The sequence below is a fragment of the Neolamprologus multifasciatus genome, chromosome 14 (genome assembly GCF_963576455.1).
Source record: "Neolamprologus multifasciatus chromosome 14, fNeoMul1.2, whole genome shotgun sequence".
Lineage (NCBI taxonomy): Eukaryota > Metazoa > Chordata > Actinopteri > Cichliformes > Cichlidae > Neolamprologus > Neolamprologus multifasciatus.
Window position 1 is genome coordinate 19,442,996 of NC_140452.1, and position 20,909 is coordinate 19,463,904.

A 20,909-nucleotide genomic window follows, 5' to 3' on the forward strand; every position below is an offset into this window, starting at 1 on the left:
GAATAGCATAATTACATTAAAAATTAATGCTAATGAGGGCTAAAATGGGGAAGGTGGTTATTATGAAAGTTTGTATTCATCTTCCCTGGGTTGAATGATGGCTAGTGGCTTGATTAATGGCTTAATTTCTATCAATTAGCAGGCAAAAAAATCTCCACCGAGACAGGCCTAAATTGAGCATTGAATTACACATCTTTAGTGCGGTGCAGGGGGGCAGAAGAGAGAGAGGCGCATTATTGAAACCTGGGACACTGAGAGATGCTGTGATGTGCAAGCACGTGTACATGCACATCTGAAAGTCGGGCATGGGATACAAAAGTTGGATAAATGTTTATCCAGACGTCTTGTAGGGATTTGAGTTTCCAGTACACAAGAAATAACTGTTGGAAATAAAATAAACTGCTTTATTTATTTTTTTATTAAATATTAAAATTTATAAAGGACTTTTTTTTATTAGGCAGATCAGTAATACATGTATTGCTCTTCTCACATTATACTACCTATCATAAACACAGGAGCTCGGTTTGCCTTTGCGTTGGCCTATTGATTTTAATAAAATCATTAACTGCCTTTAATTTCCTTGCCATATTATTCCAAAGATTTGCCGCAGTTTACAACAATGCAATTAAACAAGCATTTTGTTTTCCTTTTTATTTATTTATTTACAAAACAAGTGCTATGGTGCTTTGGCAGACACGCTAGGTCAGTCAGTTACTGGAATTAATCAGCAGCAGTAATATATTCAACTCCGCTGTTCCTGATTGACAAACAGCAGACTGAAGTCAAGTATACAAAGACAATGCTGCCATAGCCCAGGGCTTCGACTCTCATGTGGGCATGTGTTGTTGAAGAGTCCCCTCTTCTGGCAGTGAAGCGCAACTGCTGCTTAGCGCTCTCGTCTTCAAGGCTGAAGGAGATGAGCGGAAATCTGCTTCCATTTGCTGGTTTGATTTTCTCTCCCCGTCTTTGGGTCTTAATCAATGAAGTGGACAAACAGCTATTTAGAGCGAACAATAGCCTATTGATTCTGAGCCACTCATCAGCACTGCTGTCTATCTAACTAATTTCAGTAATGAGACGGTAAGTTAGTTTTCTGACTCCTAAGAGCGCCCACACACACACACACACACACACACACACTCGTGTGGATGTAATCATGCAAGGACACAAACGCATGCTGACATACATTGGTTTGTCACTATCCATTATTCAAATCTGCAGATGCATAAGAAAAGTTTATTGACTGATTTTTATTTCATTTCCTCGGTCAAAGTAATGGTTGGAGTGCATTTGAGAATCCAGACAGATGCCACCGAGAGATAAAGAAATAACTTAATTTAAAGCAGTGCATACTGCGCATTTAATTGTGTCTCCTTTTGTTCCTTCTCCTTCCCGTCTCATTTTCTGCATCTGCTTTCTCTCTATCTGCTTTCACTTCATCCTCCTCTCATCGCTGACAGAGACGCGTTCCTAATGCGGTGACAATCGAGTCGACCTGTTAAATTAATTTGCCAGATAATGTGTCAATATTAAATATCAACTTTGACCTCTCCGAGCTGCAGAGTGCGCTCACCCAGCTAGAGTATTGATTTTTGTCTGCCTCTGAGCTTGCTAGGCCCGCACTCAAAGTCCATTATTTTGGATTTTCTCATGAAATACATATCTTTTCCCGCTGACATCTGACAAACAGCATATGGAAGTCATTTTATCTACCAATAATGTGTTTGTCAAAAAGTCTGAGCTCTTAATGGATTCCTGCAGCGCGCACGGACAGCCCAGCAACAGACGGGCCTGCCAAGGAGATGCTAGCAGATATGGAGTGTGTGTATGTGTGCGGATACATGTCAGTGTGGCTGTTTGTGTGGTGATTGTTTATATAGGGCATTCATGCTCAAAGGACAATAGAGAAGGGGTAATTTAAAAAAAAAGCGAATTAATGTGCTGAATTAATTGTCGGCCGGTCACAGGCATTAGTTTTCATGCGAGCGCGCGGATGCTCATGCAGCGAGCTGTGGTGTGATAGTGGTGTGAAGGACAGGCCACAGTCTTGAAGAGGATATTGGGCCAGTGTTCAGACTTCATCTAGCAGCCCAGTCAAGGTAATGACTATTTTTGGAGCTGCTGTGCAGTCCGTCTACGCTCGCATCTTCCCGCACAGGATGACAAGCTGATAGTCTGTCATATAGGAAGGCTTAATTCCACTTGTCACTCACTTGTCCAATTCTGCACTGCATTAAAATCAAAACCGAGTTTGTTTGAGTGCTATTATGAACTTTAATAGGGTGTGTGTGTGTGCGCACGCGTGTTTGCCTGTGTATGTATGTGTGTGTGTTTGATAGCATGTGATGCTTTGCTGTGAAAGCTGGAACAAATATTCATTTATTCATTAAACACCAGGGCCATGAATATCTGTTGTGACACCCTTTCTGTAGCTGCTAATGGATTGAATTAATTCCCGCTATTAGCTCCAAATGCACAAAGTGAGAGTGTGTGTGAGCGAGTGTGTAGTATGGACAGATTTATGCAAGCCACAAGTGTAAGTATGTAAGTTTGCGAACACCTATGCATGCCGAAGCACTTGTATCCCGTTCTGTGTGTGTGTGTGTGTTCACATTTGTGTACTTCTTTTCACGACACAGCCTACATCAGTGCTGCAGAGAAACATGGATGTCTGCTGGATTGACAGATAGAGAGATGGGAGAGTGCAGGAGAGGACGGATGGATGGGGGAGAGAGGGATGAATATTGACTGATCAGTAGAAAGATTGACAGGCAGAGAATAATAGCGGCATTCAGACTTTCTCTTTTTTTTTTCTTCTTTTTTTTCCCGTCGCTAACTTTCCCGGCACACCTATTTTTGCCCTCCTACGCTACAAAGACTGCTCTCGAATTCTTGAAATGATTTTATTATGTGATATGCAGAATCCTGGTGTGTTTATATCCAAGAGTAATTTATTGAAACCCTTTGTGTCTCTTTGTTTGATTGGACAAGCCAGAGCAAAATACTTTCTGATGCATGAAAACTGTATGAAACCTAATCACATTTAGTCTCCATAATGAAATTCCATTGCAATGAGTTAGTGTTCATATTTTTGATTATTTTAGAATGCATTATCTGAGTGTAATTCACTGTCTGGCTATTATCCTGTTAGTATTCCCCCCCCCCCCCCCCCCCCGCTGGCTTTTGTAGGAACTCTTTGCCCTTGGCTAAGCCAAGGCTCCTTTTTTCATGGAGGCCAGGATTAAAATAGGGGAGTATCAGATATTTGATATTGTATGTGTCAAAGGGCATTATAAAGAGCCATAGCCTAATCCACATGAAATCTGGTGCCTTTCAGAACATGACAAGGATTGGCTGACACACACATGTGTCTGTGTACATGTGTGTGCGTGCTTTTGTTCATATCTTCTGTGTTACATGTGTTTCAGAGGGAACTTCTCTGGAGGAGCAAGTGCGAAGGATAAAGGACATTGAGGCCATCGAGAGTGATTCTTTTGTTCCTCAGGCTTTCAAATCATCCAGGGATGAAATAAAGGTGCGTTCTGTCTGTCTTTCTCTCCCTGCCCCTCACTGTCTCTAGCTTTTCACTCCATCTCTTATTGAATTTCCCTCTCTGCAATGCTGTGCCGTCTGTCCAGAGACAGCCCAGACCAAATCAAACATTCCCATTCAGCGCCGTTTGTTCCGACCTGAGACGGTTTCATCAGACGCTCCACTGTTCCGCCGCCTCCAAAGCGGCAGCACCCACACAAAAGCCACAGCAGGCAACAGCCATCCTCTGTCTCCCTCTCTCTGTTTCTTTCTCCCCCCTCTGGTTGTGCAGATGCAGACAAAACACAGAAGTCATTATTGAAATGTTCGTGTCTCCAAAGGAGCAGGAATTCGATTTGTTGGGGCTCATGGCTCTTTTGAAAAGATAGGCGACAACATGTGACAGCAAGCCTGCACAGACTTTTGTGACATAGCTTGGTGAGTCTGACAAAGGTCAAGACCCGTGTGGTTGCAATTTGAAATGGACTGAGCCAGCGTGATCTGGCACCAGCGGGCTGCGCAGGTTGCATATGCAAAGTATGCTTTCTGTTTTGAGCGCCTTTCACATAAATTTACCAGGATCAATTTTAAAAGATGAACTACAATATTTTATTTTAATTAAATTGATAAAGAAAATGTTTCTTTAATGAGTTGCGTTTTTAAGAACACTCAGGTTTTAGTTGTATTTTAGTTCAGGTTTAAACCAGCTCTTCTTTTGGGGCAATTTTGAGTCAAGTATTACTGATAGATCTTAATAATTCATATTATTTTGGCTATATATATATATATATATATATATATATATATATATATATATATATATATATATATATACTGTTCTTTTAAATACACAGATAATTGACCCATTTAAACTATGTTGTCCCAAAATCTCCAAATATGTTTGTCCATAATTGAAATGTATTTCAGCATATCTTCGCTCCCTCTTGTGAAGTGGATTTGGTATTTATAGTAGTGTATCTGTGAGTGGAGTTTATTAATGATATATAATTAACTATTAATGAGGAGAACCCAGTGAAACCTTAAACATCTGGTCCCGTAGCTCATAAGAAATATTTCTCCCCTTTTAAGCAAGTTTCACTCAGTAAAAAATGTGAATTCAGCATATTGTTCCCGGGAAAATATAATGACTGCTTTTACTATCAGATATTTGGCACAGCATGGTGCTTATTAATCGGCATGTTTTAGATCTCGCTTGGATTTGTTTATCCTGCCAAATTATTGTGAAATGAATCTTTCCAGCTGAGTAATCCTTTGCTCTGAGACTGGTATTAGAAGTGTTTGAAACATGAATGGACTTTGCAACGCAAACATTTTGACATGTCATCTTAACAACAAGGACAATAGCTTTAAGTAAATAGAGTCATTTTAAAATGTCACATTTCCTTTTATCAGCTTTGACTGTACAGATGAAAATCTAGTAGAGAGCTTCCGTCCTAATACGTGTACGTTACGTGTCTGTAACTGCAACAAAATTAACAACATGCGTGTGTTGTTGCTGTTTGACCAGCCAGGCTCAGCTGTCACAAAGCTGTGTTTTAATATTTTTATATTTCCAGATTTTAAACTTCAGTAATCACCGGCGCAAAAAGAGCTTAATAGACCTATGTGGACTTGTCTTTCTGCTTATTTGATGCCTCACACAAGACACAAGCTGGCTGACATCCTCAGATGAATATATAAGATATCACACTGCCTTATTACATGCACAGATAAATGTATTGCATTCAGGATACAAGCTGATGCTTATCAGTACTCTGCTTTCCTCAGATATACTGCATTAGGCCAGGGTTTCACTGCCATCTGCTGGAGAAGTGACATATTGCATTTAGTGATTGTTTTCTATCACACAATTGTGTATATATAGTCTGTACATATTCTGTATATTCAAATCTATATGTTTTTTTACATTATTTGTAGGAATCCTGAAACTGCAGTTGTGAAAGTTTTTATTTTAGTCCTCTGGACCTTTCTGGAACTTTTGTAATTCATTGAACTTTTTTTTGTACACTCAGGCAAGTCTCTGTGCTCATTTTAAATTGTGTATGTGCGCTTTTGTGTATTCCTGTGAATACAGACTGAGCTGCCTGAGGTGAAGCAGGAGCCAGAGAGGGCATATTCGCAGGACGTCACACTTCCCACGTCAATAGTATACAGCGACACTGACACGCTTGCTCATCCAAGTGTAAGTTCTCACCAGGCAAACCCTTCTGCTGTTTTCCTCTGCTACAGTATGACCCACAAGCTGTCGTTCTTCTCCATAACAGCCAACTTTTTAACAGCCTCCGAGCCAGTGAGGAGTTTCTAATCCTGAGGCATCGCTGAAGTTGATCTTGTCATTTGTGTCGCTTGAATTTATCGATTTGTGGACAAACTTTGTAAAGTTTTTATGTTAAAAATGCTGCTGCTGTCATCAACACTAGATACACCACTCCTGCATATAGCAAGCAGGACACTGTGCTACAGCAGTTTAGTGCCGCCTTACATCACCTCCTCCTCCTCTTCTGCCGACCAACGATGAAAAACGAGAAGGAAAACTTTAAACTCCAATAACGCTCCTTGGGGCTTCCCAGTCATCTATCTCCACTGGGGAAACTAAGTTATGTTCTGATGTATGCAGATAACCCCCGTCACACACACACACACACACACCATCTTACATACACACACAGTGCCCCCCAGCCAAATCCGCACACATACACACCCTTAGACAGGCTGATGTATGGTAGCAATATGCCCCAGGCGGGCCCCAGCCCCTGCTCCAGCTCCAGCTCTACTTCCAATTAGAACAGATGAGTCCCATTAGCCCAGCTCAGATACTGTCATCCCACACACACAGCCTCATTAGCACCGTGACACCAGCGCAGGGCCGACAGACAAGAACTCACTGGTGCTGAATCTAACACGGAGCCAACATGCAGTGCAGCTGTAAGCAGCGTAGGTTAGGAATGAAGGATTGGCATGCCCGGGGTTTGCGCTGCAATCTGCATAATAATGGACACATATCACCACATAGATGTACAGTATGTACACATAGTCAGCATGTCAACATTATCTCTCACCCTCACATAAATACATGCAGTGAATATAGAAATTATCTTCCAATTTTCCCCCTGTGTCTCAGTGCCTTGCTTCACAGCCTCGCAGTCATTATGTTACTTTGTAATAAACAGATGCCTTCATTCATCAGGCACTTGCAGCAGCAGTTTTTATACCCCACTTGCAATCAATATCATTACTGCTGGTGAAGTACTGAGGTGAATGCAAGTCGCATGCGTTGGTCTTTTCTATCACCAGGCTTCATCCACCTAGGCCTATGGCACAAGAAGAGAGTTACATGTTTTTTTTTTAAGGTTTTTCTTATGTGCATTTAGGGCTGAGTAGATAGAAAAGATAAGATGTGTAAGGTGCCCAAGACTTCACTTGTATTTCAGCATCATTAATCTGTCCTCATGGGTCTCAGCGAGCAGCACAGACTACTCCATGTCGTGCTCTCTTACTTACAGGGAAACTTAACTGATTTATTTCTGATTTATTTTCATTCAGGATGTAGGGTCACCTGGAGCTGGTGACTATGTTATGATTGATCAATGGATTCTGGATTCTGTGGTGGCCAATCCATGTGTGAAAATTATTTCATACATGTCCTTCACTAAATTCAAGTTTTCAGCTGATCTCATTTTATTTGGATGCGCGATGCTTCTCTATCCAGATCTAACCAACTGGAACAACCCCCGATCATAACACTGCCCCCTACAGGCATGTACAGTAGCCATGAGGCATGATATTTCTCTCCTTACCCCATGCACCCGCCAATCTGGAAGCAGGAACATCTGGACTCATCCAACCATGTGACCTTTTTCTTTGCTGCAGAATCCAATCTTATGCTTCATACCAAATCAAAGTCTTAGCCTCACTGATAAGCGTGGGTTTTTTTTAATACCACACAGCTGTTTAGTGAGTTTTCTTCACATGGCGTCTGTGGAAAAGTGCTTACTTTCACCATTAAACATAGCTTTCTCAGATCATTAGATTTTTTTAATGACTACATTTATTCTTTGAACAAGATAGTGAACAAGGTCATAACACAATTTTAGTAGCTTGGCATGTATCAAGAGATTTTTCAGTGTATGCTAGTGTCTTCCAACATGGTTGTTTAAGAGTGTTTAAAGTTCCTTCCTGCTTTCTTAGCTAAATCCAGGTGGAAGCTTTTTTGGCTAGATGTTGCATGTTGCAGTTGGCATAAAATATCACCATTTTTTATAAAAAATTAAGCATATTTAGCTACATGGCAATGTGTTTCTTTTTTGTAGGGCTCTACATATTAGATATTAAATATTAGATTAGATACATAGACAAATTTTCTGCCAGAAAAAAGCCGAATCAGGCCCAATCTCCTCTGTGCTTTAATCTGGATCTCAGCACAGCTAGGAGCATTTGCTCCGCAGACATCAGTGATCTTTAAGGAATGAGGCAACTTAAAAGATCGGAGATGTACTAGGACTCTAATCCATGCAGTGGCTTAAAAACAACTAATAAAATCTTCAAATTGATTTGAAAACTGACTGGCAGTCAGTGTAGGGATGCTAGTATAGGAGATTTGTAGTCAGTTAATTACCGTGCTGCAGTGTTTTGGACCAGCTGTACTTGGCTAACCAACGGCAAACTGACACCTGAATAAAGAAGAGTACAATAATCAAGTCGAGACAAAATAAAGGCATGGGTAGTTCTCTCAAACAGCTTCACTTTTGCAATGTAGTCTTAGATAAAACAAGCTATTTTTAATAACAGCATGTCAGGGTCAGTTCAAATAAATCCACTGCCACATATTTTGTGCACTGGATTATGGGATCATTGAGGGGGATTGCTTCCATATCACTTTTCTTTTTTTAAAGATGCTGCTTTAATATAGGTTTAACTCTTAAATATCTGTGTATTTGATGGATTGTTCAAATCAATTTTTTAAAGAAAAGATTGTGTGGTTGTTATTTCTCAGGTGTGAGAATTTTCATTGCAGAAATCAAAATCAAACTGATTTGTGCTGTTTCCGTTTGGTCATAGTTATTGAGGATTTCAATTTCTTATTATCAGATAAAATATTTTTTTTTATTCTACTGTGATTTCTTCTCAATCATAGTGACTTGGTACACTCTAACAAAATCAAAGAAAACAATTGTATGGTTTCATAGCAGTCCATAGTACAGATGTGCCTTTTGTCTTTGTGTTTACTAACATATCCTCTCGTTGTTGGTCTGCAGTTGTTTTTGGACAAGGAGAAGGCTGAGGAGCTGTGGCTGCTAAGGCTGATCTCTCTGCGACAGGAGAGGCTGATGGGAAGCCCCGTGCCCTGAGCAGCATCGGTGACCCGAGAGGTCTTTCCTGTTCCCAGGACAGTTTCAGTCTGCGTTTGAACCTCATTCATGTAGTCATTTTTGGTGTTTTTTTTTTTTTTTTAGCACCTGTCATATTTTCTCATGTTTCAGGACATCACAATATGTTTTTATCCCCCTTCCTCTAATTTCTCTTAGTAATTATACAGACTAGTGAGACTTTGTACAAATAAACATTTTTTGGTTTCAATGTGTGCTGTTTGTGTGTGTTTTTGTTAAGATCAGTGTTTTTCTTTTGTTTTTACACATTTCATATTTAATGAAGGGAAATCTTGCTGTCAGTTAAGGTCCAAGCTCTAACTACCTTGACTGAGTCCCAGGCTCTGGAGAGGCCAAACTATGGCTGTTTGTGTGTCTGGTTTGGGTTTTTTTTTTTTTCTTTTTCCCTATCCAGATGTGCTTTTACTGCACTGGTATTGTGTTTTGGATCATTGTTATTCTAAAAAATAACACTGTTGCCAGTCAGGTGCTTTCCACATGTTATTCGATCAAAGTTTTTCCATCAACTTTTTGCAATATCTCCAACACCACCGGCTGAAATGCAGCACCACACATTGACAGCACCACACAATGACAGCACCACCATGTTTTGCAGATGGCTGTAGATACTTACTGTCTTTGCTGAGTCATTTATGTGTACCACTGGACCCAACACTGGTTTATCCCTTGAGTTAGGTACCTGACTGAAAGTAAGTGGAAAAAGCAACTAACACCCAAAGGAAAACTTTGAGAGAGCATCTGAAAGCACGGAGTACTGATCAAGACCACTTAAAAAAAATCCAAGGAAGCCTGGAGCCTTGGAAGTAAAATAAAAAGAAGTGAGGGGTGAGCTACACAGTGCTCTGTGTGTTTGTGCAAATGAAAGCTGTCTTGTGCTTTTGTGTGAATGAAGTAGAATTGGATGTGACATGAAAGAAACAACACAAACTTGTGACATTTTGCATTTTATTTGTAAGGCTCCAAATTATACCATGGAGGGTTGCATAAGAATGAAACAGATGACTTCTCATCTGCCTAGGGCCTAAATATATATATAGATAACACACACACACACATATATATATATCAGATGTGTGTACTTCTTAGTTATTTATGTTTGTGTTTGTTTTTAGTGCTGTATCCATGTTTCAGCAAGATTGGATCCAAGTCAGGGCTGAGTCTACACTCAGGTCTATTTGTGGAACTGCCAGATGGTAATCTATATTGCTTCTAGGATCCACTGTGTCACTCAAGTACTCTCCAAATAGTGAGTGTTGCGATGAAATAATAAATAAGAATGTGTGATTAACTAAGCGACAAAATTAAGCTTGCCTGTGTGGGCGCTTGCATGGGGTTAAGTACAACTTTTACTTGTGTGCATGGCCTCCTGGCATGTTCTGGGATAGGGTTACTGTTTAAACAGAGCCACTCTTACAAATGTCTTCCAAGAATCACTCCAGCAGATGCTCCATAGAGTTCCCTCATGTCACCGATATGTCTACTTTTTTTTGTTATTTAGTGGCATAGCTTACTGTATGAATGTAACAGCTCCTTGTGTGAATAAGTCTGGTAAAGACACTTCAACTTTTTGCATCAACGTACATTAACAGGATAAGAAACTTAAGTTTTCCAAGAAATTTCGAGAGTTGCGTTGCCATAGCAACCAGCCACAACAGACAGCGCGCGGACCCCCATGATGAACCCGCCAATTCGAGGGACGGATTCGTACCACGTGGTCTGCCGTCAGCGCGACTTTGTTTTTAACATCAGGTTGCCTGTCATCGCCTCTATAGTAACGATACCGAGGCTGAGCGGCGGGCTCCAGACACCTGTGGCGGATTTTTTCTAGAAAAACTTTACCGCTTCGAAAACACCTGAAAATGTTCAACAGCAGTCTCAGGGAGTTTGATGAAGATCCGTTCGTCTCGTGAGTAACTGAACCAGTGTGTTAAATGTTTCTGAAGAGCTGTCACTGTCCAAATCTGTTGGGTTTTTAGTTTGGAAGTCTTGCTAAGTCTTCATTCGTGTATGTATTTGTCAATTTATCACGCGGATGAAGAACAGTGGGAATATTGTTTTTATTAAAATCTGTCATTGGCACATTAGACCTAACTAAATTGACTGTGTTATCTGTTGTTCGGTTAATTAGATGTGCAATATACAAGACAATAACAGCCTGATAGTTTTCCTTGACTTAGTCGTGTTACTGCCATTTTGCACCGAGCACAGTAACTGTGATATGATACAGTTTTTAATAAGTTTAAGTTGTTATAGTTGGTTTTTAATGTGAACCCCTTTACTTGTTAAAAATAAATACAAGGGCGTTACTTTGTGTCCATATTTGTTTTTGATGCAGCTTTCTATCATTATAAGGAAGAGCCAGTGCCGTTTGCAGAAAGTGTAGTATAGTGTCTACACTGGCACTGTGCTATCACTTAGTTAGGGCAGCCACACTTGACCTGACTTCTAAGGCAAGTGTTAAAGGTGGCTAAAATTATATTAGGAGTCCTTCATATTTCAGTGTGTTGTCTTCAGTAAAGACTTTGTCTATAATGTGTTTCAAGCTCATGTAACTAAAAGATGTAAGTCATTCTGACATGTAAACATAAATCTTTTTTTATTTCTGTTTTTTCTTTTCCTTTTCTTTTCCTTAGCGAATATTGAGATACACTTTGTCTCTACTACTTCTTCCTTTCCCACAGGGATCCTTTCCGTGCACATAGGGAGCATATGCGGCAGATGATGCGTAGCTTCTCCGAGCCTTTCGGTGGGGCCCTTATGCCAAGTCTAATGGATGGGAGAAACCGTGGCCACGAGATGATAGAACATCCTAGTTCATCCCATCCACTGAGAAACGAACACAGGGTGAGAAAGTGTTTCGTCAACTTGTAAACTCAGCTAACATGTAATAGACACCACCAGTTTAGCTCTACAAGGGAAATGAATGAAGCCTCTGCTTAAGTGTAACACTTATGATCTGTGAGTTTATAACCACAGATGGCTGGTATTTTGAGTTTACTAAGGCTATACTGGAAGCCTGCCACTGGCACCTCTCACTGAGGTATGGGACCATGTGAGTCTTTGGTTTTGTGAAAGGGCAACCCCCTTGGCCTCTCTGGACAGTTATATCTAGCCCTGAAGAGCCCTATTTATAGTGCATTGTTCCACTGACACACTGCTTTCTTGCAAAAACATGCACAGTCTTAAAGCTTGAAAACTCCAAGGCATATGACCCCAAAGAATCCTGCTTTTCTCTGCTGAAGATAAGTGTTTATTTAGATATTACTTTAGCTGGTCTGTCATCATTAAATGCAATGCTATCCCAATAATCTTTTATTGCATGCAATTTGTCTTATACCCTGAGCTTAAGGCCATGGTTTTGCAACATATTTCCTCAAGATATGATGGTTAGACAGTATTCATTGACCAGATGACCGGAACTTTTTGATGTTAACTGTCCTTGATGTAATGAAATAATGAGTAGATAGGCCAGGGGTTAGTTTAGACCTGCTACTGCACCCGTTAACCTTTTCCAAATTGCCCCTCCACTGCCTGCTTTTAGTCAAACTTAGTTCCCGTCACCTGCTTTAATCCCACTACCTCATGAGAGCCTGTATTTATATCCTTGATAATGACTTACATCAGAAGCCTGCCCTCAATCGCCAGCTGTCTGCTTTCTCTTTATTAGCACCATACCTTTAACTAGCTAATGCCAGCTGAGAGGGAAGCTCTGACTACTTGTCTAATGAGAGTGGGAGAGGAAATCTGCCACAACTATCTGCACGCACAGCCTATAGACCACCTTGAGCTTAAAACACTGAAAAGACAGAACCACCAGGTGATCTAGTTTTCCTTCAAGCAGTGGAGGCACTGCAGGGGGTCATGGACACAAGGCAAATCCTAGAAAGTAGGACTGACGGATTGCTCTGCACTGCTTCACCCTCTTGTTTAAAGCTTCAGCCTGCAGAATAAATAGGAGAGAGCTAAGGTGAGCGGAGGTGTGGTTCTCTACAGAGTGGCTGCTTCATCAGATCTGAGTCAATCTTAGTTAGGTTGGTCAGGGGCCTTGTTAGAGCTGTGCAGTTCAGGGAAAAAACACCCACTCATAACTTACAAATCCCAGGAACACAAACATGGCCCTTCAAGCTTCTTGAATTTAGGTCTGTGGGAGAATATAAGTATAGCGTCCAGAAACAAATCTTTTAAAAACCTTTTTCTTTTTTTTATGTCCCAGTGACTACTGGAGTTAACTTTAACTTTGGATAATGCCTCCTAATAATCGACCACAAGATGACTGTCAAGTGGTAAGACTGGCTTATAGTTTCTAGAAGATTTCTTCTTTGGTCAAGTAATTGCATCTCGCCGTGCCCTACCTCACACGCTGGTTTTGAGCCCATCATGCACCATGTCATGTTTCTCCCAGCATTTGCTTGGAATCCTACCATCATCCAGATATGTGCAGTGTATGCTGCATGTGGATACAACACATCACAGAGACCCAGAAAAGTTAGAAGGAAATACCACAAACTGACAGACTAAAGAAGCGTCTTTCAGCTTGTACTCTGCTGAGATGTCAAATCTGACAGTGTTCCAAACACAGGGTTTTGAAAACCCTAACTGGTCCAGGAGCTCATCAGCCTGGGGCACTGAATAAACATCGAACGGTGGATCTTCATTCAGCCTGTTATAGTCTACACATAACAGAACAGACACTTCCTCCTTCAAGTCAAGGACAAGAAAGGGGCTACACTGAAAGCTGTTGTGCTGCTCTGTTGTTTCCTTTAACAGCAAATCTGGTTTACAGAAACCTGTTGTGTTAGCGTTCTCTTACACTGTTTTGTTAAAACAACAATCAGAAGACCTACTGTGTGGTAAGACATATGAAATTAAGTCTCTGCTTTGCCTCATTTATCTGAAGATAAGGAGAAATGCCGCCCAAGAGTGGTCTGAAGCTGTGCAGCTGTGTTATTGTCTTTGCAGTGGCTTGTATGTACAGATGTCACGGACACTCGGCTTATTCATTGTTGCTCTTTTCATCCATCTGTTTGGCAGAATGTGCCTTGGCAATGGTGCCGCAATTAGCGGCTGCACGACAGACAGCTCACTCGCTCCCTCTAACTGTTCTCCAACATCACAGGCACAAATGTGCACGCAAAAATACATCAATAAAACATCTTCACAAGCATAATTACGCGCAGTCGCAGCTTACAGAGTGACATGGATGCAGTGGCACACACACACTGACAACATAAATGCTGGAAGGCTTGTACTTGTATTCGCTTACCAAGCATTAGATTCTCAGCAGGACAGTAAGTCCTGCCTTACCTTCCATGGCTGCTTTGAGTACTCACATTTCTCTGTCGCTTGCCAATATCAACCACCGGGTTTATATTACATTTCAAAACATGTCTTCATAAAGGCATTTGTTTACAAAAGTATCACTGACAATCAAGCCTCACTGTAATTCTACAGTTGGTTCTGTTTAGTTAGGGTTACAAAGAGATGTGGTAACTACCAGTGAAAGAGCTGGTGTGAGCTCTTTTTTTTTGTTGCTGATTAATTCTGTTTACACTGAATAAAAAATCTAAAAAAATGTAGAAAGTTGACTTTATTCGCCTATTAATGTTAGTCACCTGACTCAGTGCCTCTTTACCTTCTCTGTAGTCGTTTAGCTCTGAGAGAACAAATTTAACAGAAAACTTTCTGGTGATTTATCACTTCTTTGGTTCCTGCAGCCTGCCTTGGGATGCAAAGTTGTAGGTTTAATATCAAACTGACAGACAGAAAAGATCAATTTTCAGCTATCCACCAGCCAAAAATAATGTGTAACATGTAGACCATTATTTTTCACTCTCAGTCTCTGCTCTGCTCAACCCTGGTCTAAATATAATGCTGGCATATATGTAACTGGCATTTATTAGTTCACAGATGCCAATGTGGGATAAAAATGGCTGTGAGGGCCTCATAGATACGGGTCAGGAGCATTTTACATCAGCTTGACCTTTGAAAAGAGCTGAGAGAGCAGCCTTGGACTCTGGGACCGCTGTGAGATTCCTGTCCTCAGTGGTCTACCCTGCCCACTGAAGCCTTCCTAGAATGAAGCTCAGTTTCAGTGTTCAAGCCACACTAATCTCTGGCAATGCGACCCAATTACACTTGGAACAAAAGTCACTCAACACCCACTGATCACGCACAATACCACTGTGCATCACACTCACTGAAAATCCATTGGCACACATCACGATGGCAGTTGAGATGTTTATCCAGGGTCAAAGGGTCACAAACACCTGTGATTTTGGCCGAGGGAACACAGACTCTGAATGAAGCCTGCAGGCCGGCCCCTCCTGGTTTCTCACTCCTTACACTTCCAGAAGATTCAAGGCCTTGAACGCCTGTGCTTTGAGCTATGTGGGGAGCTGTGTGTGACCATGTCAAGGGCTTACATACTGATGTACGAAAATCTAACAGCTACTGGCAATAACCACAGCAAACGCATAGAAAGTCTACAGTTTTTGTATGTAGCAACATATCACAGAGCTAGAACATGTATGTACAGTTGTTGTCCAAAGTTTACACACACTCATCATGGGCATCAATGTCATGCTAATTTGAGGCTTTTAATGATTTGTTTGAACTGGGTTTTTTTCCAGGGTAAAATGATTGTACAGCATACAGATTTTCTCTAACCCACATTGAGTCAAAAGGAAGCATATAGGCTCAAATAAATACATACACCAATGTAAATCATTTAATGAGTAGTGCTAAAGGTTCTACAATGTCTTTCAACTTGATGAGGGCAAGTACATGTGAACTTATGATCACAAGTGTATAATGCAGACATTTTTACTATTACTGTTCCAAATTATTCAAGTATTGTGTGTGAAGTTGTGTTGCTAAACTGGTGTTGTTTGACTCCTCAGGATATGAGCCGGTCGTTGTTGCCGTTTGGTGGGGTTGACAGTGCGGTCAGTAGAGTTCTCTATTGTTCATTAAAACTCATGTGACTTTCTCATATATAGGCTATGTGTGTGCTCCTAAGTCTGTAACTAGTTCTGTCCACTACTGTTTGTCCAGGAACCCGCACTCATCAACCATTTCTTCTGATCCCTTTACATGCCACTACTCCATGCTATTAACTTCTGCCAACTCTCTGCAAAAATGTTTTGTCCGTGTCTCTCTATGCTCTCCTTTTTTCTCTTCTGTTTTCCCTTACCCTGTAACCAGTTGTAATGGATGGTTCCTCACAGTCCCCTAAACCCTGAGTATTTCCTCATAACATATTGTTTGGGGTTTTTCCCTAATGTTGTAGGTTGGTTACCTTAAAATATTAAGCAAGAAGTAAAACTGAATTGAACTCCAAATGTATACTATCACATTACTCTTTCAAGGCTTTAACACTTTAAAGTCAAAGTTAATCATGAAATGGTGTTTGGGAGATGATTAGTAACATAAATATTATTGTGGTGCTAGATTACACCCAAACACATACATTACTTGTAACAATACTCAGAATACATGAAGGCAGAGTCTATTTTTAAACTTCTGAAAAAAATACAATGAATAATTCCTATGAAAACTCTGTGACCAGTATGTGGAATGACTGGCGGGTTGCTTTAGTAGTTTTACATAATCTAGTTTATAATGGTCTCAACTATGGCATCATCATCGTTGTTTGGCACAATTAAGATTATGTCTAGCTATTTATAGTAGTTTAAAAAATGTGATTGGTCTTTGTCTTACTCTGAGAAGTTATGAGGATGTAACCATAGTGGTTTGCAGTTTCTGAAGTACAAGGCTGACGATGCATCTGTTTCTGTAAGATCTGGGTCCATTTAATTAGGGGAAAACCCGGCTTGACAAAAGCAGCACAGAAACATTTGAAGTTATCCACTTTTAATATCTCTATGCAAGGAAAATCCAGATTAAGGAATCCTCTGCTGTACTTGCTTAAACTTTAGTCACGAATGCCAGGAGGTAACGTGATACAGTATTGTGAAGTGATAAAATGTGTCCCGGGCAGCAACTGTGTAAGATACATGTACGGACTTCACTGCTCTAAATGTATGTTTGTACGCATGCTGCGGCTGTTTATGAGCTGCAAATGTTTTGTGACCCAGTGGCATGGGAGCCCAGCCATCAAATGACTTTTATTATTTTCCCATTGTGTCTGCGCAGGACTTGATGAGAAACCCTTTCGGTGTGTTTGACAACATGATGGCCAGCATGAGAAGTAGGATGGAGGGAATGCACAGAAACCTTGTGAGTTTACGTTCAGCCTCTTCCTTCTTGGCTTTCTCAGACTCACCTGCCCTCAGTCTGAAACAGTCGCCTCCCTGAGCCTGTTTCTCTTGGCAGTTTCTTCCTGTTAAAAGGAGTTTTTCCTTCCCACTGTCTTACCACAAGTGGTTGCTAATAGTGGGTTGTCCGATTGTTGGTGTTTTCTCTCTATTAACTTACAATATAAAGTGCCTTGAGGCAACTATTGTTGTGATTTGGAACAATTTAACTAAAACTGAATTGATATTGAAAATTATGTTATACAAAAGGCGATTGCCTGACAGTATTTGTTTCTGTGTGTTTCAGGAGTCCGCAGATTCAACCACCCACTCATTTCGCTCCTCATCAGTAATGACATATTCAAAGGTTGGAAATGAGCCTCCCAAGGTCTACCAAGCAACCTCGTCAACACGCTGTGCCCCAGGAGGGGTAAGTAACCCTGTGGATGTATTACTGTACTATATTATATCGAAACTAAATGCATGTTTCCACTCCAACATGATAAACGTCTACACTTTGACTGTCATATACTCTCAATATGAGCTTGTTTTATTGGTATTATTACAGCTTTCCTTGTAACTCCTATGTCACATGACTTTAATGATATGTGCTTATTTTTAACACGCCTCAGATTAAGGAGACCCGGCAAGCAATCAGAGACTCTGAGAGTGGTCTCGAGAAGATGAAAATCGGACACCACATCCAGGACAGGGGGCATGTTGTTGAGAAGAAATACAACAAGAAAACAGGAGAGAAGGAGTTCAACCAGGACTTTCAAAATATGGATGAATGTATGTTCTAACTTTACTATTTCTATATGTAAAGGCTACAAAAATGTATTCTCCCTCAAGCGTGCCACCATAGTTTTATGGTGTGTTTGGATAAGTTGGTAACACTTTATAATACGACCCACGACTAAGGGCGTAATTCCCCTGCAATTTAATGGAATTTCCGTGTATTTTATTTGAAATTACAATGTTATTTTACTTATACAAAAAGTTAAAAGTAGGTACACTACAGTAAGGCGGCAACAAGTCAGATTTTTACAAGAAACAGAAAAAACTATACACTAAGTAAATGTAAGTAATATTGCTTAATGCATAAGTATTTTTAAGTGTTATGTAACATCAGTTATTTTACAGGAAATGAGACATAAAATATACTTCAAGTACTTTTAGTACAGTGTAAGCAGTTTTATGTGTAATTTTATCATAATTTTTTGGAACAACAAACAACATTACAAATTTGTAATGGAGTGGATTCAGCTTGGCCCCTTACATCTTTTATAACATTACTTATACATTACTTAAAATTACTTACAATGTAATCATTTCTTTGTTTTCTTTAAATAAAATCTGACTTGTTGTTATTGTGTATCTACCTTGAAGTATCTGTAGGTAAATAAAATACATTGTAATTCCATATAACATACACTGAAATTCCATTTAATTACAGGGTATTTAATTATGTCCTTAATTTTTTGTTTTTTTTCTCATTTTTAAATTTTTTTATTTTAATAAATAACAGGCCAGCTGAGTCGTGTAAAGTCTTAAAGGGCAGGTGTGTAGGAATGATTATGTATCAGCTAAACTGGAATGCAGTGTTCATAATACTATGTAATAACAGGATTGCTTAATAAGAGCTCTTTGTGTTTACTTGGTAGATGTACAGATAAATCAAACACTTTCTGTAGGGACTTTTACATTTTAATGTTGACACAAAATCCGACCTATACCATAGACCCATCCTTCAGTCCATCCATCAATTTTCTTCTGGTATTCCAGTTCAAGGTCAGAGTTTTTCCCAAGCTGTCATAGGGTGAGAGGCAGCGTACATCCTGCGCACATCGCCCTATAGTCTCATCTAAATGATTAAAAACAGCGAAGGAGGTACAGTTGATTGGTCTGAGCCTGTAGCTTTACTAGATGTCACTGAATTCCACACAGCAGTTGTTTAAAGTGATCAGAACGTTTCGGGTGAAGAAATGTAAAACGCTTTTACAACGCCAAATTTGAGGGCACAGAAATCCAGGAGATGACCAGCTTGTCTTTACATTTTTAATTCAATCTGTCCTTAGTAGCGGGCGGTATTATAAAGCGTTACCAACAAGTTCCATGAAAACTTTATGTTTAAAAAAAATTCAGATAAAATTGTTATACTACTATGAAATGCCATTGTTTAGGTCTTTATAGGCCCTGAGTCTGCCTAACACGATAATAATTCCTCACCCTCAGCTGAAGCACAGTCTTTTGATGATGAGTGGCAGCAGGAAGTGTCCAAGTTTCAGCAAACCGGGCCCATGTCTCGCTTGAACGAACCACAACCCCGTGTTGTTCACCAGGCAGCCCTCACCGGTCCTGAGCAGGCCCACAGGTTGGATTATTATTGGATTATTATGTAGTGCTGCAGACAGTTGAGAAACTCCAGATCAGCATCAAATGACAAACATATGGAAGATACGTATTTAATTTTTGTCTTTGTTTTGGTGTTTCCTGCAGAGACCAACCAAGCAGCAAGGCTAAAGGAAAACAGAAAAAGTGAGAGCTCAGGGACGACGAAGCAGTGTGCAATAAAGTTGTTTGTTTTTAAACAGCATACAGTACAAACTTGTGCCCTTCTTACCCATAAACACAGTCAGACCACTGACCTGGATTTTAAAAGGTCAAGCTGTGTCTGGTTTTTCAATATTTTGGCTCAGTTACTTACGTTTCACACTACTGCTGCACATTTTCTGAAACATGCTGCACAACTATGAGAATGCTAAACATTTTTCAGCACTTAGTTTGAATCTGTGCACTATTTGCTACACATAAATGGTAAGGCGTTTGGCGCTACACGAGACAAAAGAATTATTAAAAACTAGAAAATGTTTATATCTCTGGGGCATTAATTATATAGAAATGTCATGCATTGAAATTGCAAAAGCAGTTATAGTGCACTTTGAATATGCTTGGTTTCATTATATTTTTTTTTCCTTGAGGATGTAGTGATGTCATCATATTGGGGTAAAACATTCAATATGCAGTTGATTTCATCAGTTTCTCGTATTGTCTTTTTTAATATTGTCATGCAGCCAGACCGGAGAGAACATAGTGAATTACTGAGCTGTGTGGAATGCGCTAATGCACTTAGACCATACCTGTTTTGTCTGAGATTATGTTGTCTTGTACCTGATGCGACAGATATGTACTTTATCTGCTGTAATCTATGTAAAAAGAACTATTTCCCTTCTCTTTTTATATTGTTAATTTGGTGTTGTCTCGCTTTTCATCTGATGAACTCTGTTCTGCATTGCACAAACTGTCGACGTGTGAATTTTTCTCAGTGATTTGTGTATTTTTACGAGCTTTAACAGTGAAGAAAATGTATCAACTGAAAATAAAAGTGATAAGACTAATCTGTTGGGTTTTTTTTAACTATATACAAAGGTTATCCTCAATATTTGGAAGTCAGTCTGAATACTGAATAACATAGCATAAGCCAGTGTCGTAATGAAGCCCTTGTCTCTAGGAGTGACCGGGGGTGGTATTTTTGGATCTAAGCACTTGTCAGTAGCTCAGATTGGTCTGAGATGTTACACAGCTGCAAGCGTGCCTCTCACATGTTTCTATATCAGACTGCATACATCCCAGAGCTTCAGATACAATTGGAAGAAGCTGCAGAAACCTGACCTGTTAACAAAGTCCTCATTCACCCTCTGAATACACAGTGCAA

At 40.0% G+C, this 20,909-nt stretch overlaps 2 protein-coding genes across 6 annotated transcripts in view; both read left to right on the forward strand.

Moving 5' to 3' along the window:
* The window catches only part of rsrc1 (arginine/serine-rich coiled-coil 1), a 123,593-nt gene extending 114,462 nt beyond the window's left edge, over positions 1-9,131 (forward strand). For all 3 annotated transcript variants that reach the window (XM_085131108.1, XM_085131105.1, XM_085131106.1), the window contains exons 8-10: positions 3,429-3,535; positions 5,627-5,734; positions 8,808-9,131. In XM_085131108.1, the coding sequence (XP_084987234.1) occupies positions 3,429-3,535; positions 5,627-5,734; positions 8,808-8,900 (308 nt within the window). In that variant the 3' untranslated portion in view covers positions 8,901-9,131. The remainder of the gene's footprint in view (positions 1-3,428; positions 3,536-5,626; positions 5,735-8,807) is intronic.
* A 132-nt stretch (positions 9,132-9,263) lies between these two features.
* mlf1 (myeloid leukemia factor 1) lies at positions 9,264-20,592 on the forward strand. 3 transcript variants are annotated; one of them, XM_085131113.1, is made up of 8 exons: positions 9,264-10,845; positions 11,573-11,783; positions 15,839-15,883; positions 17,094-17,177; positions 17,502-17,624; positions 17,827-17,986; positions 19,430-19,568; positions 19,694-20,592. In XM_085131113.1, the coding sequence occupies exons 2-8, from the start codon at positions 11,649-11,651 to the stop codon at positions 19,734-19,736; spliced, it is 729 nt and encodes a 242-aa protein (XP_084987239.1). In that variant the 5' UTR covers positions 9,264-10,845; positions 11,573-11,648; the 3' UTR covers positions 19,737-20,592. The 3 variants fall into 3 exon arrangements, with proteins under 3 accessions (XP_084987239.1, XP_084987237.1, XP_084987238.1); XM_085131111.1 differs by having other exon boundaries at positions 11,621-11,783; XM_085131112.1 differs by lacking the exon at positions 15,839-15,883 and having other exon boundaries at positions 11,621-11,783.
* The last annotated feature ends 317 nt before the right edge of the window (positions 20,593-20,909 follow it).

Coding starts and splice junctions, on each gene's coding strand:
- mlf1 (XM_085131111.1), top strand. CDS start 10,799: ATGTTCAACAGCAGTCTCAGGGAGTTTGATGAAGATCCGTTCGTCTC. Junction 17,625..17,826: donor CACGCTGTGCCCCAGGAGGG/GTAAGTAACCCT, acceptor AACACGCCTCAG/ATTAAGGAGACCCGGCAAGC. Junction 19,569..19,693: donor GGTCCTGAGCAGGCCCACAG/GTTGGATTATTA, acceptor TGTTTCCTGCAG/AGACCAACCAAGCAGCAAGG.